Source organism: Barbus barbus, assembly GCF_936440315.1.
Source record: "Barbus barbus genome assembly, chromosome: 27".
In the NCBI taxonomy this organism is placed as follows: domain Eukaryota; kingdom Metazoa; phylum Chordata; class Actinopteri; order Cypriniformes; family Cyprinidae; genus Barbus; species Barbus barbus.
In genome coordinates, this window is record NC_136755.1 from 29,325,769 (window position 1) to 29,343,258 (window position 17,490).

General features: G+C 48.3%; 1 protein-coding gene across 1 annotated transcript in view; it reads right to left on the bottom strand.

Annotated features, from left to right (window-relative positions):
* The window catches only part of LOC306847488 (NACHT, LRR and PYD domains-containing protein 12-like), a gene marked incomplete at both ends in the record, with an annotated part of 75,947 nt that overhangs the window by 20,453 nt on the left and 38,004 nt on the right, over positions 1 to 17,490 (bottom strand). Inside the window, one exon of the mRNA XM_079381430.1 lies at positions 9,252 to 9,425. Coding sequence (XP_079237556.1) covers positions 9,252 to 9,425 — 174 coding nt within the window. The remainder of the gene's footprint in view (positions 1 to 9,251; positions 9,426 to 17,490) is intronic.

Below are 17,490 nucleotides of genomic sequence, written 5' to 3' on the forward strand. Positions count from 1 at the left end.
GCGGCCAGGGCGAATTTTGACGCTCTCGCCGGCGGAGGTGTGAACGCACAGTAATTCGTATTTTGGTAGCCTATCCGTCCACTGCGGCTGCCATACTGAGACTAGATATGCAAACGCACCTTATCCAATGACAGAGAAGCACATTTTGAAAGACAAGACAGTTAACTTAGCCTATAGGATGTATTTTGAATGTCCAGTAGTCCTCAAATATCATTTTAGTCCCGTCTCGTCTTGTTAACAAAGACGCGGCATAAAATTGGACATAGTTTTTATCATCAGATATTAGTTTTAGCTCGTCAACGTCTCGTCTTAGTCACAGAAAAAAGGTTCCTTGACGAATATATTTCGTTGTCGTCTTCGTCAACGAAATTAACACTGGTTTAAACTACCAAATACATTTACTTGCACATATTTCAGAATCGGAATATCAGATATTTCATAATATAGTGAGCATGTTTGTGAATATTTTGAATAAAAAAGGAAAAACTAAATAAAAGCAAACCAAGACATTTCATTTTAGCAAAGTTGAATGTTTACAGTTTACACTTAACTCTTGTGCAAACCTCTTAATAATGAAAATAAAATAATTCTTTACAATTCAACAAAAACGTCTCGGTTACTGATGTAACCCTCGTTCCCTGAAGGAGGTAACGGGAGACGTAACGTCGACGTGACGACGTAATTGGGATCACTTCAGAGAGCCCTATCCACTTCGAGTATCTACAGAACAAGCCAATGAACGCTGGCGTGCGTGAACACGGCACGCGCTCCCGCCCCGCGGGTATAAACCAGAAGCGGGCGCACGCACACATTGTTTTTCGCTGAGGAGCCGAGATTGTGACGGCCATGCAGCGATGGTCAGCAACAGTGGCGACGGGATGTTACGTCTCCCGTTCCCTCCTTCAGGGAACGAGGGTTACATCAGTAACCAAGACGTTCCCTTTCAGTCGCTCACGTTCGACGTAACGTCGACGTGACGACGTAATTGGGATCCCATGGAAAACGCCACAGTTGCTGCCACATCCAGCGCCCTACGCAAGACTCTCAGCCCCCCAACTGCTGGGGCGGAAGACCTGCGTAGAGGGAGCTCAACTGCTGTTCCATTACCCCCACACAGTGAACTTTAATAACACTGGGAAAGCGTACCTTTCCAGGGAAAAGAACGCTGCGGAGCCACATCCTGCCCGAAGGGAGGTAACGTGGAGAATACACATATGGACTGGCCGAGGGGGCAGTGCAACATATGGAATGTCACTGGGGTGGCTCCACCCGAAGGGGGGGGAGACACACCGGACAGTGACGGCAGAGCAGACTCTGCCAAGGGAAGACACGGGCTCACCGCAGGGAGCTGGTCGTGGAGGAATACTCATATGGGATCGCCGCAGGGAACGCACATATGGAACTCGGCCTAGCCCAAGTTACACAAGCATACGAGCACTAGGCCTGGCGCCGGACGTTCCGCAACGTCCGACTGCCGAAGGGGTGCGGAGGAACTCACAGGGTTCGCCAAGTGGGGAACTCGACTGGAGTAAAAAGCGCACGTATCCGTTCCTAGGAAGGGAGTGGCGCAGCAAGCCGACACTAAGCGGGAGCTTCGGTGTTACCGGCTAGAAGAAGCGAGCACACAGGAAGAAACCGGCTCAACACGTAAGCTATAAAACTTAGCGAACGTGTTAGGTGTCGTCCAGCCCGCAGCTCTACAGATGTCTGTCAGAGAGGCGCCGTGTGCCAGCGCCCAGGAAGAAGCGACACCCCTAGTGGAGTGGGCTTTCAACCCAGGTGGGCAGGGCACGCCTTGGACTCCGTAAGCCAAGGCGATGGCATCCACTATCCAGTGGGCCCTCCTCTGCTTGGAGACAGCCTTCCCTTTCTGCTGGCCTCCGTAACAGACGGAGAGCTGATCTGAGGTCCTGAGGCTTTGCGTTCTGTCCACGTACAGACGCAGAGCGTGAACGGGACAGAGAAAAGCCAGGGCTGGGTCTGCCTCCTCCGAAGGCAGCGCTTGCAGGTTCACTACCTGGTCCCGGAAGGGAGTGGTAGGAACCTTGGGCACGTATCCGGGCCGGGGTCTCAGGATGACGTGAGAGTTACCCGGGCCGAATTCTAGGCACGATTCGTCGACCGAAAATGCATGCAGGTCCCCTACCCTCTTGATAGAGGCCAATGCAACCAGGAGTACTGTCTTACAGGACAGAATTTTTAACTCAGCTGACTGCAGAGGCTCAAAGGGTGGTCTCTGAAGTGCCGAAAGGACCAGAGACAAATCCCAAGAGGGTATAGAGAGTGGGCGAGGAGGATTCAGTCTCCTCGCTCCCCTCAGGAACCTGACGATCAGGTCATGTTTCCCAAGAGACTTACCATCAACCGCATCGTGATGTGCAGCAATGGCGGCAACATACACTTTAAGGGTGGAGGGAGACAGCCTTCGCTCCAGCCCATCTTGCAGGAAGGAAAGCACGGCTCTGATGGAGCAAGATCGGGGGTTCTCCTCGTGAGAGGAGCACCAGTCAACGAACAGGTTCCACTTCAACGCATAGAGGCGCCTCGTAGAGGGGGCTCTAGCGGAAGTGATGGTGTCAACTACCGCAGGGGGTAGGTCACCTAGAACCTCCGCGTCCCGTCCAGGGACCAGACATGGAGTTTCCAGAGGTCTGGGCGCGGGTGCCACAGGGTGCCCCGTCTCTGAGAGAGCAGGTCTTCTCTCAGAGGAATGGGCCAGGGAGGGGCTGTCGCGAGGAGCACTAGTTCCGGGAACCAGGTCCGGTTGGGCCAATACGGCGCAACTAGCAAGACCTGCTCCTCGTCCTCCCTGACTTTGCACAAGGCCTGTGCAAGAAGGCTCACTGGGGGGAACGCATTCTTGCGTAGGCCCCGGGGCCAGCTGTGTGCCAGAGCATCCGTGCCGAGGGTCCCCTCGGTCAGAGAATAGAACAACTGGCAATGAGACGTGTCCGGGGAGGCAAAGCTGTGCGGTCCCGAAGCGCCTGAACATCAGCTGGACCACCTGGGAATGGAGTCGCCATTCTCCCGGTAGCACCTGCTGCCGTGAGAGCTCGTCGGCTGCACGGTTGAGCAGGCCCGGAATAAAAACGGCACGAAGCGACCTCAGATGCTTCTGACTCCAGAGGAGGAGATGGCGGGCGAGTTGTGACATGCGGCGGGAGCGTAGACCACCTTGGCGGTTGATGTACGCAACGGTCGCAGTGCTGTCCGAACGGACTAGTACGTGCTTGCCTAGTAGCAGCGGTTTGAAGCGGCTCAGCGCAAGACGTACTGCTAACAACTCGAGGCAGTTGATGTGCCAATGCAGTTGAGGTCCCGTCCACAGACCTGAAGCTGCATGCCCGTCGAACGTGGCCCCCCAGCCGGTGGCAGAGGCATCCATGGAGACCACAGAGTGCCTGGACACTTGTTCCAGGGGAACACCTACCCGCAGGAATGAAGGGTCCGACCACAAGCTGAGAGTTTGGCGACAGTGCGGAGTCACTTGAACCCGGCACGAGCCGCTCTGCCACGCCCATCTCGGGACTCGATCGTGGAGCCAGTGTTGGAGCGGCCTCTTATGAAGCAATCCGAGCGGCGTAACCGCGGCTACAGATGCCATATGCCCCAGGAGCCTCTGAAAGAGTTTCAGCGGTGCCGCTGTTCTACGTCTGAGCATGCTCACGCAGCTCAACACTGACTGGACACGGGGCTCGGTGAGGCGCGCTGTCATGTTGACCGAGTCCAACTCCATACCGAGGAAAGAGATCCTCTGCCCGGGGGTGAGTTTGCTCTTTTCCCAGTTGACCCGAAGCCCTAGGTGGCTGAGGTGGCTGAGCACCATGTCCCTGTGTTCGCACAACCGCTCTCTCGACTGGGCTAGAATAAGCCAGTCGTCGAGGTAGTTGAGAACGCGAACACCCCGCTCGCACAAGGGAGCAATGGCCGCCTCCGCGACTTTCGTGAAGATGCGGGGCGACAGGGCAAGCCCGAAGGGTAAGACCTTGTACTGATATGCCCGTCCCTCGAACGCAAAACGAAGAAACGGTCTGTGTCGAGGGAGAATCGAGACATGAAAGTACGCGTCCTTCAGGTCGATCGCTGCAAACCAATCCTGGGGACGGATGCATTTGAAAATGCGTTTCTGCGTAAGCATCTTGAACGGTAGCCTGTGAAGGGACCGGTTCAGGACGCGCAGGTCCAAGATTGGCCGTAACCCACCACCTTTCTTGGGTACAATGAAGTACGGGCTGTAGAAGCCGGTCTTCATATCGGCTGGAGGGACCGGCTCGATCGCGTCCTTCGCCAGTAGGACTGCGATCTCTGCCCTGAGCACAGGGGCACTGTCTGCCAGAACACGGGTGAACAGAATGCCCCTGAAAGCAGGGGGGCGCCGGGCGAACTGAATCGCATAGCCGAGTCTGATGGTACAGATGAACCAGCGAGACGGGCTGGGAAGCGCTACCCACGCTCCCAGGGACCGAGCAAGCGGGACCAAGGGCACCCCAGACGTACCCGGGGTGGGGCAGCGTGGCGGAATGCAGGGACCCGACTCGGACGGCACAGCGGCCCGAAGTGGGGTCTGAGTGTGTGGTGCAGCACATACCTGCTTCCGTCGAAGGGCAGAGAGAGTGTGCGGAGGCGTCAGTGCGTCCAGGACACGGCCACTGCTGCCCGCTGGCGATGAAAGAGGGGCTCGGGAGTGACAAGGCATGGTGGCGTCGTCGACTGCCAAGCACGCCCTCTTGGGGCCCAGAGGTTTCAGAAATTGCTCTTTCTTTGAGAATGTGGCGGAACAAAAGGAAAAGGAAACGAAAGATTCTCCACCCGGCCCTCCACCGGGGGAAGGAGTGGCGCCTTCGCCATCTCCTGAAGAGCAACTTGATCCACCTCTGGGCCGCCCGTCTCAGGGACGTTTGCACCGTCGCTTGCCCCCTGGTTTGGCAGCGGCCTGGACGGGCGGGGTCGGCTTCCTACGGCTTGCTCCGCGCTGAGGCCTGGATGGTTGCTGCTGCTGGGGCTTAGCGGGAGCGGAGGACTCCGCAGAAGGCCGACCTCGGCGACGAGTAGACGGAGGATCTGCGGGGCAGGATGTGCCGGATGGCCTCCGTCTGCTTCTGTGCGGCCGAGAACTGCTGGGTAAAGCTCTCGACCGCGTCGCCGAACAACCCAACCTGGGAAAGAGGGGCATCCAGGAACCGATATTTATCGGCGTCCCTCATATCCGCCAGGTTGAGCCAAAGGTGGCGCTCCTGGACCACCAAGGTGGACATCGCCTGACCGACTGAACGTGCAGTTTCCTTCGTCGCCCGGAGGGCGAGGTCGGTTGCCACACGGAGCTCCCGAAGGAGCTCTGGGTCAGAACCACCCTCGTTCATGTCCATGAGCGCCTGGGCCTGGTGGACCTGCAAGAGCGCCATGGCATGGAGGGCGGAAGCAGCCTGTCCACAGGCCTTGTAAGCCCTCGCCGTTAGACCGGACGAGAACCTACAGGCCCTGGACGGGAGGCGCGGATTACCCCGCCAAGAGGAAGCGGACGCCGGACACAGTTGCATCGCGACGGCCCGCTCCACCGGAGGGATATCCACGTACCCCTCAGCTGCCCCGCCGTCGAGGGTGGCAAGGGGGGAGGAGCCACTAGAACGGCTTCGGGCACTATACGGTGCCTTCCACGTCCTAGAAAGCTCCTTATGCACCTCCGGAAAGAAAGGTACCGGGGCGGTGCACTGAGAACCAGCACAGCCCGCCCCGAGAAACCAATCGTCCAACCGAGAAGGTTCGGGACGTGGTGGAGGGTTCCACACAAGCCCAACCTTCTCGGCGGCCCGGGAAAGCATAGCCGCCCATTCTGGATCCGGCTCGGACGCCACACGCCCCGAGGGGGGTAACGCAGCCGAGTCATCATCTCCAGAGGACTGAAGCTCCTCCTCCGATGCTGCGATCGACATCTGGTCGTCAGGAGGAGCCCCAAAGGAAACGGCCGGTCGTTCCGGAGAAGGACCAAGACGCTCGCTAAGGGACTCCAATGGCAGCAGCGCTTGTGAGGCATGAGGGGCCCGCGGAGGTTGACTCGACGGGGAAGCCCTCACGGTAATCCTCAGATCACCCTGGTCATGCACCGAAGTAGGTCTATACTGCGGGGCAGAATAAACACTAGCGAATGACGCGTTCACGCACGCCAACGTTCATTGGCTTGTTCTGTAGATACTCGAAGTGGATAGGGCTCTCTGAAGTGATCCCAATTACGTCGTCACGTCGACGTTACGTTGAAGGTGAGCGACTGAAAGGGAACCAAAAATATGCAACTTATATGTGTACAATTTATTAATTCATATTAATGTTCATATTCATTCATATTAAAGTTCAAATCTTGTTTAATATGCCAATAGTTTACAAACAACAAGCTAATGAAGGTTTCCAGAGTTAGACAGTATCAGGCAGTTGAGTTTTTATCAGGGTTGGAGCTAAATTCTGCAGGACAATGGCCCTCCAGTGCTGGATTTGAGGAAACATGCCTACATCCCAATGTGCACACTATCCACCCTCTCTGCCCTAAATAGTAGGCCTGTTAAAAATGACTAATATCACATAGAATTTAGCATGGACAGTGTGCACACTGGGACGCAGGCATGTTCTTTGCAATCGTCATTGAAACTGTAAACTTTATTTTTGTCCATCTGTGTTTTCAATGCATTCATTTGTTGGATCTTTTTCACAGACGAGCCACCGGTGCACACTACTGTATGTCCATCTCTCCCTCTATGAACGCACACAATAAGAAGAAACAATCGAAAATGCTTTGAAACCTCATACGTCTGCATCACTCGCTGTGAAGCGGGATCGATAAGCGGAGGAGGATTACTCCTGGTCTTAAAGCTTTCCTTGAGAGGCTAAGTTCACAATTCATACATTACTTTGGAAAAATAATAATTCAGAAATATGAAGTCAGGACTAGTCTGTATGGGCTGAATAAAGCAAACCAGTATCTTACCAGTGAAGTTTTGATTGATGATGATTGTAATGGAGGTAAAGACGATTACAGTCAGTGACATACATGAATCATAACTTAGATTATTAGACATGCGCGAGTCTGTTATTATTAGTGTGCAAATAAACAAACCTGACTCTCTGATAGCTTTATGAGCACATTTCAGTATGATTGCATGTCTGATAAGTGTTTTATAATGGATACTCGCTGAAGAAGCGTGTTTTTATAGAAGTTTGCTATGTACAGCGGTGTATTGGCATCAACATTCACTCTGACAGAGGAACTGTTCACTCAGTCATGTTGAGCTGCCTTCAGATCACCACAACAAAGTCAGGTTTTTATTGATTTTTTTAAATATTTTTTTTTATTTGTGTTTTGCTCTGTTTAATAATTCTGAATACAGATCCCTGTATATTTTTATAACTTTAAGGTAACTGGGATAGTAGTCTCTTGGCGTCTCCGTGTGGTCCTGCTTGGTACTGCAGCTAGTTATTTATAGAAAATGGTCTAAACAAATGTAACATTTATTGATTTTTCTCACAGATGTTGCTGTTGCACTGTATATATAAATTTTGAATTATTATGAAAATGAAAAACAAAATGTTTTAATTTTTCTTGAAAAAAGCTTGCAGAAAATATAGTTTTGTGAGAATTATCCTCAATCTTGAATTTGGTAAAAACAATTTTCTTTATTTAAAATGTTTCATGTCTTAATACTTTTCTTTTTGTTATACTGGGATAAATCATATCAAGATGTATGCTTAACATTTTTGGATGTGGCGCCCCACCTAGAAAATTTGCCACCAGCCGCCACTGCAACAGAGTATAACCGTTCAATAATATTTCATCAACATCTTAACAACATTTGAAGAATATAACCTTAATTATTAAATACAAAAATATAATATTTATTTCTGGTTAATTCACTGACCATCTGTACACATTTATTATAGAAATACTACATAAAGGATCTGAAATTCATGGATTTTTATTTTCTCTTGCAATGTTCATAGGTTAATTAATATTGCTATATAAATACTTGTTTTGTTTTTGTTTTATTTAAAAAGGTTTCGTTTTACTCGGTAATAGACAAATACTTGTGCATTAAAAGTTTTTTCACAGCTTATATGTACTATAATATTATGCAGTATATATAAAATATTTTCATAATTTACAAAACAAAACAAAGCACTTGAAATGAAAGTTAGTTTCATATACTTTTAAAAATAGTGAAGTGAATGTATATGAAGCCATAGAGCCTACAATATTCTCGAGACACTTAAATACTTCCATATTTATTCTTTTAGGAAATGTACATTTTTGCATTGTTATGTTAGAGGTTCTTTCCACATCTTTGCAGTCAATGTTGCCTTTAAGTCGAACTGTTCGCTCAAATTATAAAAAGTGTGATGTACACGAGAAAAGGGGTCTAGCAATGTTAATGTTCTGCTGGCACCTCCATGACATTTTTGTTGCACGCACCAAGCTAATTTGCATGTATAAACCAAGCTTTAGAAGAATTTAAGATTTAAAGACTGACAGTGAACATCACCACTGAAGAACTGTGCTACACTTAGGGGTGTGCGATATTGAAAAAAAAAAGATATCTCGATATTTTTGAGGATTTTTTCGATAACGATAATCAGACAATATTTTTCCGAGTGTGTTATTGTGCTGATATCTGACTACCGTGGACAGCTGCAGTTTGTGATATTCTTCATATTCTGTGTGGTCAGTTCACATCAGTGATAGAAAGTAATCTTCAAACACATAATGCTTTGATATTTGAAACATCAAACATTGAATACTGATATTTGAAATTATTTTAAAATGAAAAGATACTTTGATGTGAAATTAAAACCGCCAGCAGGTGGCAGTAAGTCACTGTTAATAAGTGAGTCATTACCACTGAACCGAATCATTTAAAGGTTGATTTATTCAGGAACAAAACACCATCATGATGCTCAGAGACACAAAAAATTACAATATTATTGCTGACGATATATATCGCACACCCCTAGCTACACTCCTACCTTAAATTAACCAATAAATTATTTTGCCAACAAAACTTTGGTCAAACTTGTTTATTTTATGTAATGGAGAAATGTAATACACTGGCGAGATACTCAATGACTGCTCAGCCAAACACAGCTAAATCTAGCAGATCAGACCTGCTTCTACGTGTGGTTTGAGGGGTTCGTTTCAATATCATAGAAAATATCAGAACTGTGCAACAAAGAGCAACATTTAGGAGGATGCTGAAAGATTTATATCATCTTACCAGAGTTCCTCCAGTTTACAGTGAGGATCCTTCAGTAGATCAGAGAGCAGATTCACTCCTGAAGCTCCTAGTTTATTTCCAGACAGATTCAGATATCTCAGGTGTGAGGGGTTTGATCTCAGAGCTGAAGCCAGAGCAGCACAACCTTCATCTGTGACGCCACAATTCATCAACCTGTAGAGAACAATAACACTCTTCAGTCTCTCAGTTCAGTTCAACTTAAAGCCTTGGCAACTCTCATGTATTTTTTATGTTAAAGACAAAAAATTAATTAAAATAAAGATACTATGAATGCTAAAATAATTAATCATGTATTATATAAACAACAAACTATAAAAGTATAATATATAGAGTTGATCATTTAACTGGTCGTGCTGTCGAGATAACCGCGCTATTGACGAGCATAACCTTTTCTTTTCACAAGATTAGGCCCTTCTTGTTTTATACTTCGTGCATATGAACTGAATATTAGTAAAGATAACAATGATAACAATGTGTACTGTAAGAATTACAGAACCTCAGACACTTTGAACTCCTGGGATGGACAACACACACACAGTGCATTAACATACAGACGTCTGTCTCCACATCCCACTGAGGGAAAATGCAGGAAAATGCCTCTCTCGCATCTGCATAAGTTCCTTTCATCCCCTTCCTTCCCCTCACCCATCCTTCCCTTCACTCAGCTCACTCAGAATGGTCAATGGTAGAATGTAAAATTCTACATTAATGCAAGTGATATTTACAGTAACCTTTTCTTTTCGCAAGATTAGGCCCTTCTTGTTTTATACTTCATGCATATGAACTGAATATTAGTAAAGATAACAAAGATAACAATGTGTACCATGCTGATTTGTACAGAGGCTCAGTATATTTGCACTTAACAAGCCTGAACAGACAGGAATGATTCAAGATTCAAGATTTTTATTCGTCACATACACAATTATACAGAGTATAACCAGCAGTGAAATGTAGGTCAGGTCCGCTCCAAGGACAGTGCAATTATATAGTATACAAATATTAAGAAAAATAAAAGTAGAAAAAAATAAAAGAATAAAATAAAATAAAAGACAAAAAAATATAAATATAAATGTGCAGGTCAGTATGTTGTTGACATAAATAGTAATATAACAGGAATGTGCAAAAGAATGTGCAAAAAAAGTTGTACAGGGTATTTAAATAGCAGCAATATGAGGTAGAAAAAATTATGAATAGCTTATTGATATATTGATATTTACATGGAGTCAAGTGATATTATGACACAGAGTTAGAGTTTAGGAGCCTGATGGCCTGGGGGAAGAAGCTCCTCCTAAGTCTCTCAGTTTTTGCCATCAGGCTACGGAAGCGCTTACCAGATGGAAGCAAAGTGAATAGATGGTTACCAGGGTGATTTGAGTCCTTGATGATTTTGACAGCTCTATTTTTGCAGCGTTTGAGGTAGATGTCCTGCAGAGAGGGGAGAGCAGACCCTGAGATGCGCTCAGCTAAGCGCACAACTCTCTGTAGTGCTTTGCAGTCCTGATTGGAGCTGTTTCCGTACCACACTGAGATGCACTGAGTCAATACACTTTCTATGGTCCCTGAATAGAAAGTTTTCAGGATTGCTGTGAGACCCTGAATTTCCTCAGCTGTCAAAGATGGAATGAGAGAGAGATCGACTGATCGCGTGTGATTAACTGTGTCTGTCCTTCAGGCTGAGTCAGGTATATTTGTGAAAACAGGTTATCATGTCCAAGGAAAGCGAAATCTGTCTTAGCATCGACGCTCTGCTGGTCAGCTGAGCCTTTAAAAGTGGCGCTCAAAGTTATAATGGTTTCAGCAGCTTGTTTCATTACATCTCTCTTTGAATAAATCAGTGTTTTTGAACGTGTAGTTGAATGAATGGTTTAACTCTGACGCGCGAGATCACATCGTTCAGTGCGTCACGTCATCAACTGATGAATTCAAATCTGCTTTCGCGCGCTGGCTGACGGGAGACAGATCGCACGCGCTGAGCGCTTCTTATATGATCACAAATATTCAATGTTTTCAACCATATAATGCTTATTTCAGGTTTCAGACATTTAAATACACTTAAGTACAATCAAAACCATACATTTAAGGTGCTGATGTCTATGGAAGCAACAATAATGATCCTTACAAATATAATCTGACGACATGTTTTATTGATATCATATACAGATTGTGTAGATAACTTTAAAGTTTACTCTGCTCTTCTCCCAGTTTACTGGAGTCTTACTGTAATGTGTTTTGGGAGGAGAGGATGAATTTACATGTTAATCCAACAGATCAGATTCAGCGCCCATCACCCGGTACAGATCAACTAACACGGTCATTATAAAAGTGTTTAAATTACCAAATACATTTACTTGCACACATTTCAGAATCGGAATATCAGATATTTCATAATATAGTGAGCATGTTGGTGAATATTTTGAATAAAAAAGGAAAAACTAAATAAAAGCGATCCATGTGTCATACAGGCTATTGTGATTGCAGTGTGTCACAAGCATGATGCATCGCCATGGAAACAATAAACATTCTAAAATAATGGTCGCCTGAAAAAAACTCACCCTGGGGCTCAGCTAGAATATTTTAAATGCACGTGTGAAAGGGTTAAAGACTCACTCAAAGACAGTCTCTTACCGCCACCTTGTGGAGCAACAATAAACTGCACCAATTGACAGCCCGTCTACACGCAGGTGAAATATCAACAGAAAAAGTATCTTGTCAGTCAGATTCGAGGATCGTTATTATGTCATTCTCTTCTGTTTGCTTCACTTCCTGTTTCAACGTGATTTAGTTTTGGTTTCATTGGTTTCTGAATATGACTTCATTACATTGTAACATACACACAGATTATGGGCATATATATATATATATATATATATATATGCGGTCTTTGCGGGGTCCTGGGCTAACACAGCTTTGTGGCCCCCCCAACCCCCCCTTCTATTACACACCAATCAAAATCAAAAATGTGATCAAACACTGTAGGCTATAAAGACGCGCACGATATACTCGTGAAATAAAAACACACAATGCGCATGTCATAATCCTATAGGAGGCAAAAAAAATATGTACATAATATTATCGAGTAATAATCTTACAAGTCAGCGACAGCCCAGCAGAAACAATTAAATAACACTCACCACTAAAAGAGCTTCTTTCTGCTCTTCTTATAATGCGCTAGAAGTTATAGACATTTTAAAAATGTATAATTTTGTTTCTCTATTTAACAAGATTTACTTACAATAGTGAAAGACATCTTCCCTGAGGTATTTGTATTTATTACGCATCGACAAACACAACAGCAGTTGACCATGCTGTACAAATAAAATAAAACCCAGTAAAAAGAAAAACATCAGTAAACTCAAAAGTTAATTTAACATACAGTGGTGTGAAAAAGTGTTGGCCCCTTCCTGATTTTTTATTTTATTGCATGTCACACTTTAATGTTTCAGATCAATCACATTTAAATATTAATCAAAGATAACACAAGTAAACACAACATGCAGTTTTTAAATGAAGGATTTTTTTTATGAAGGGAAAACAAAATCCAAACCCACATGGGGTCACATCCAAGAGGTCACAAAAGACCCCACAACAACATCTAAAGAACTGCAGGCCTCACTTGCCTCAGTTAAGGTCAGTGTTCATGACTCCACCATAAGAAACAGACTGGGCAAAAATGGCCTGCATGGCAAGAGTTCCAAGACGAAAACCACTGCTGAGAAAAAAGAACATAAAGGCTCGTCTCAGTTTTGCCAGAAAACATCTTGATGATCCCCAAGACTTTTGGGAAAATACTCTGTGGACCGACGAGACAAAAGTTGAACATTTTGGAAGGTGTGTGTCCCATTACATCTGGCGTAAAAGTAACACAGCATTTTAGAAAAAGAACATCATACCAACAGTAAAATATGGTGGTAGTAGCGTGATGGTCTGGGGCTGTTTTGCTGCTTCAGGACCTGGAAGACTTGCTGTGATAAATGGAACCATGAATTCAGCTGTCTACCAAAAAATCCTGAAGGACAATGTCCGGCCATCTGTTCGTGACCTCAAGCTGAAGAGATCTTGGGTTCTGCAGCAGGACAATGATCCAAAACACACCAGTAAATCCACCTCTGAATGGCTGAAGAAAAACAAAATGAAGACTTTGGAGTGGTCTAGTCAAAGTCCTGACCTGAATCCTATTGAGATGCTGTGGCATGACCTTAAAAATGTGGTTCATGCTGGAAATCCCTCCAATGTGGCTGAATTACAACAATTCTGCCAAGATGAGTGGGCCAAAACTCCTCCACAGCGCTGTAACAGACTCATTGCAAGTTACCACAAACGCTTGATTGCAGTTGTTGCTGCTAAGGGTGGCCCAACCAGTTATTAGGTTTAGGGGGCAAGCACTTTTTCACACAGGGCCACGTGGGTTTGGATTTTGTTTTCCCTTCATAATAAAAACTTCATTCAAAAACTGCATGTTGTGTTTACTTGTGTTATCTTTGATTAATATTTAAATTTGTTTGATGATCTGAAACATTAAAGTGTGACAAACATCACATGATCATTGGCTGTTTCGTAGTAGGTGACATCACTACGCTACGCGTCGACGCTGACGTTCTACCAATCCGCTGACGCTCTGCCGGATTTAAAAGGCCCAATCACAAGGAGAATGGAGATCCTCGCCAGATCTCAGCCAACTCGCGTGTGTTGAGCCGTTTCTTTAGAAGCCATCCTGAGCGTGTTATCGTTAATGTCTGTGAGATGCCTAGTTGTAGCTGGTGTGTGGTGAGCGCACTGGCGCCGTTGTACTGTGGCTGCCGTCGCATCATCCAAGTGGATGCTGCACACTGGTGGTGGTCGAGGAGAGACCCCCCACATGATTGTAAAGCGCTTTGGGTGTACAGCAATACACAATAAGGCGCTATATAAATGCATCATTCATTCATTCATTCATAGTTATGTGATTTGAGAAACACTTGTAACAGATGAGGACTGAGACAGAGGAACGGTGTGAGTTATATTTATTGAATTCTGGATGGGGTTGAGTCGTGATGAACTTGTGTAATACTTCTTTGCAGAACACGCCACACACACGGAGAGGAGTGGAGAGAGAGCACACACACCGCCGACTGGGAGCTGAGCCTCGGGAACTCTGGAGCAGACGAGGGACCAGATCCTGAGGGTACAGAGAACAGGTAATTCAAGTAGCAGGTAAGTAAACTTCACAGCTATACACACAAGAGCTTGGAGTAGCTGAGGTAGTCATCCTTCGTCAAACGAGACCAGACATTGAGTGTTTGGCGGTGTGTGTCGTTATGGGGAGCAGTAACGAGGAGCGTGATGAGGAGCAGGTGAGTGTAATCAACACAGGTGACAGTGATTGCTGTGACAATGTGGTGGCAGAACCTGGCAGATCTGTAACATTAGCTCCCCATCCCGGAAGGTGCGTCCCGCACCGTAATAACTACATAGGGGATGGAACCTCCTGAAGGCCGATGCAGGGCAAGACACGGGGGAAGCCTCCAGGCTGGATCCAGGGACTCGGGAAGTCGTGGCAGATCAGGAGGTTCGGGAAGCCATGGCGGAACTGGAGACTCGGGAGGCCATGGCGGGACTGGAGACTCGGGAGGCCATGGCGGGACTGGAGACTCGGGAGGCCATGGCGGGTCAGGGCGCTTGGACGGCCATGGCGGGTCAGGGCGCTTGGACGGCCATGGCGGGTCAGGGAGCTTGGACGGCCCTGGCGGATCAGGGATCTTGGACGGCCATGGCGGATCGGGGTCCTTGGATGGCCATGGTGGATCGGGGTCCTTGGATGGCCATGGCGGATCAGAGATCTTGGATGGCCATGGCGGATCAGAGATCTTGGATGGCCATGGTGGATCAGAGATCTTGGATGGCCATGGCGGATCAGAGATCTTGGATGGCCATGGCGGATCGGGGTCCTTGGATGGCCCTGGCGGATCAGAGATCTTGGATGGCCATGGTGGATCAGGGTCCTTGGATGGCCATGGTGGATCAGAGATCTTGGATGGCCATGGTGGATCAGAGATCTTGGATGGCCATGATGGATCGGGGTCCTTTGTGGCCTTGGCATTTGGCCTGGCCACACAGGCCGAGACTATATGGCCCCCCCCCCAAAATTTCTTTGGGATTGTTCCCCTCTGGGGCCCACACTGGAGGAGCAGGCTCATGGGAAAGCTCAGGAGGATAGGGCTCTTGGGGGCGCTCAGGCGGCGCGGCCTCTGTGGGGTGCTCTGGCGGAGCGGGCTCTGTGGGGCGCTCTGGCAGCAAGGAGCTGGACGGACCCAGCGGAGATGCAGGAGGGCACGTGCGAGGGGCCGGCTCTTGGGGGCACTCAGGCAGCGCGGACACTTGGGGGCGCTCGGGCAGCACGGACACTTGGGGATCAGGAACGGCACTCCTGGCCGGGGTCTGAGAACTGGATTCTCGGGGTTCGGGATTGGCACTCCTGGCCGTGGTTCAGGAACTGGATTCTCGGGGTTCGGGATCGGCACTCCTGGCCGTGGTTCGAGAACTGGATTCTCGGGGTTCGGGATCGGTACTCCTGGCCGTGGTTCGAGAACTGGATTCCCGGGATTCAGGATCGGCACTCCTGGCCGTGGCTTGAGAACTGGATTCTCGGGATTCAGGATCGGCACTCCTGGCCGTAGTCTGGGAACTGGATTCGGGATCGGCACTCCTGGCCGTGGATTCTCGGAATTCAGGATCGGCACTCCTGGCCGTAGTCTGGGAACTGGATTCGGGATCGGCACTCCTGGCCGTGACTGGAGAACTGGATTCTCGGGGTTTGGGATCGGCACTCCTGACCGTAGTCTGGGAACTGGATTCGGGATCGGCACTCCTGGCCGTGACTGGAGGCTGGGAACTGGATTCTCGGGGTTCGGGATCGGCACTCCTGGCCGTAGTCTGGGAACTGGATTCGGGATCGGCACTCCTGGCTGTGACTGGAGAACTGGATTCTCGGGGTTCGGGATTGGCACTCCTGACCGTAGTCTGGGAACTGGATTCGGGATCGGCACTCCTGGCCGTGACTGGAGACTGGGAACTGGATTCTCGGGGTTCGGGATCGGCACTCCTGGCCGTAGTCTGGGAACTGGATTCGGGATCGGCACTCCTGGCCATGGATTCTCGGGATTCAGGATCGGCAGTCCTGGCCATGGTCTGGGAACTGGATTCGGGGTCGGCACTCCTGGCCGTGGTCGGAGAACTGGATTCTCGGGATTCGAGATCGGCACTCCTGGCCGTGACCGGAGAACTGGATTCTCGGGGTTCGGGATCGGCACTCCTAGCCGTAGTCTGGGAACTGGATTCGGGATCGGCACTCCTGGCCGTGGTGAGAGAACTGGATTCGGGATTGACACTCCTGGCCGTGGTCTGAGAACTGGATTCTCGGAAATCGGGGTCGGCACTCTTGGCCGCGGTCTGGGAACTGGATTCAGGATCGGCACTCCTGGCCGTGGCTCGAGAACTGGATTCTCGGGATTCGGGAAGCGCGGTTTTCATGTCGCGGGCGGCAGAACCTTCTTTGCCGCGGGCGGTGGTTGGACTGCAGGAACCTTCTCCACAGTAAAAGATGACCCGGCGAGGTGTAGTGCATAATCCAGGTATTGTTGCAGGGAGCCTGGGGTATTGGCAGGTAGCGCTCGGTGAAACAGGTAGTTATCTAGACCACCCCAAAAGACGGTCTTAAATGTCCCATCCGTCCACGATATGTACTGCGAGAGCCAGAGGAAATCCTCTACATAATCCTCTATGGGGCGGCCGTCCTGAGACAACTGAAGCAGTTCATCCTCGGGAGATTGGTAGCTGCAGTCCATATTTCGGTGTAGGTCTGGTCTTCTTTAACAGATGAGGACTGAGACAGAGGAACGGTGTGAGTTATATTTATTGAATTCTGGATGGGGTTGAGTCGTGATGAACTTGTGTAATACTTCTTTGCAGAAGACGCCACACACACGGAGAGGAGTGGAGAGAGAGCACACACGCCGCCGACTGGGAGCTGAGCCTCGGGAACTCTGGAGCAGACGAGGGACCATATCCTGAGGGTACAGAGAGCAGGTAATTCAAGTAGCAGGTAAGTAAACTTCGCAGCTATACACACAAGAGCTTGGAGTAGCTGAGGTAGTCCTCCTTCGTCAAACGAGACCAGACATTGAGTGTTTGGCGGTGTGTGTCTTTAAGGGGAGCAGTAACGAGGAGCGTGATGAGGAGCAGG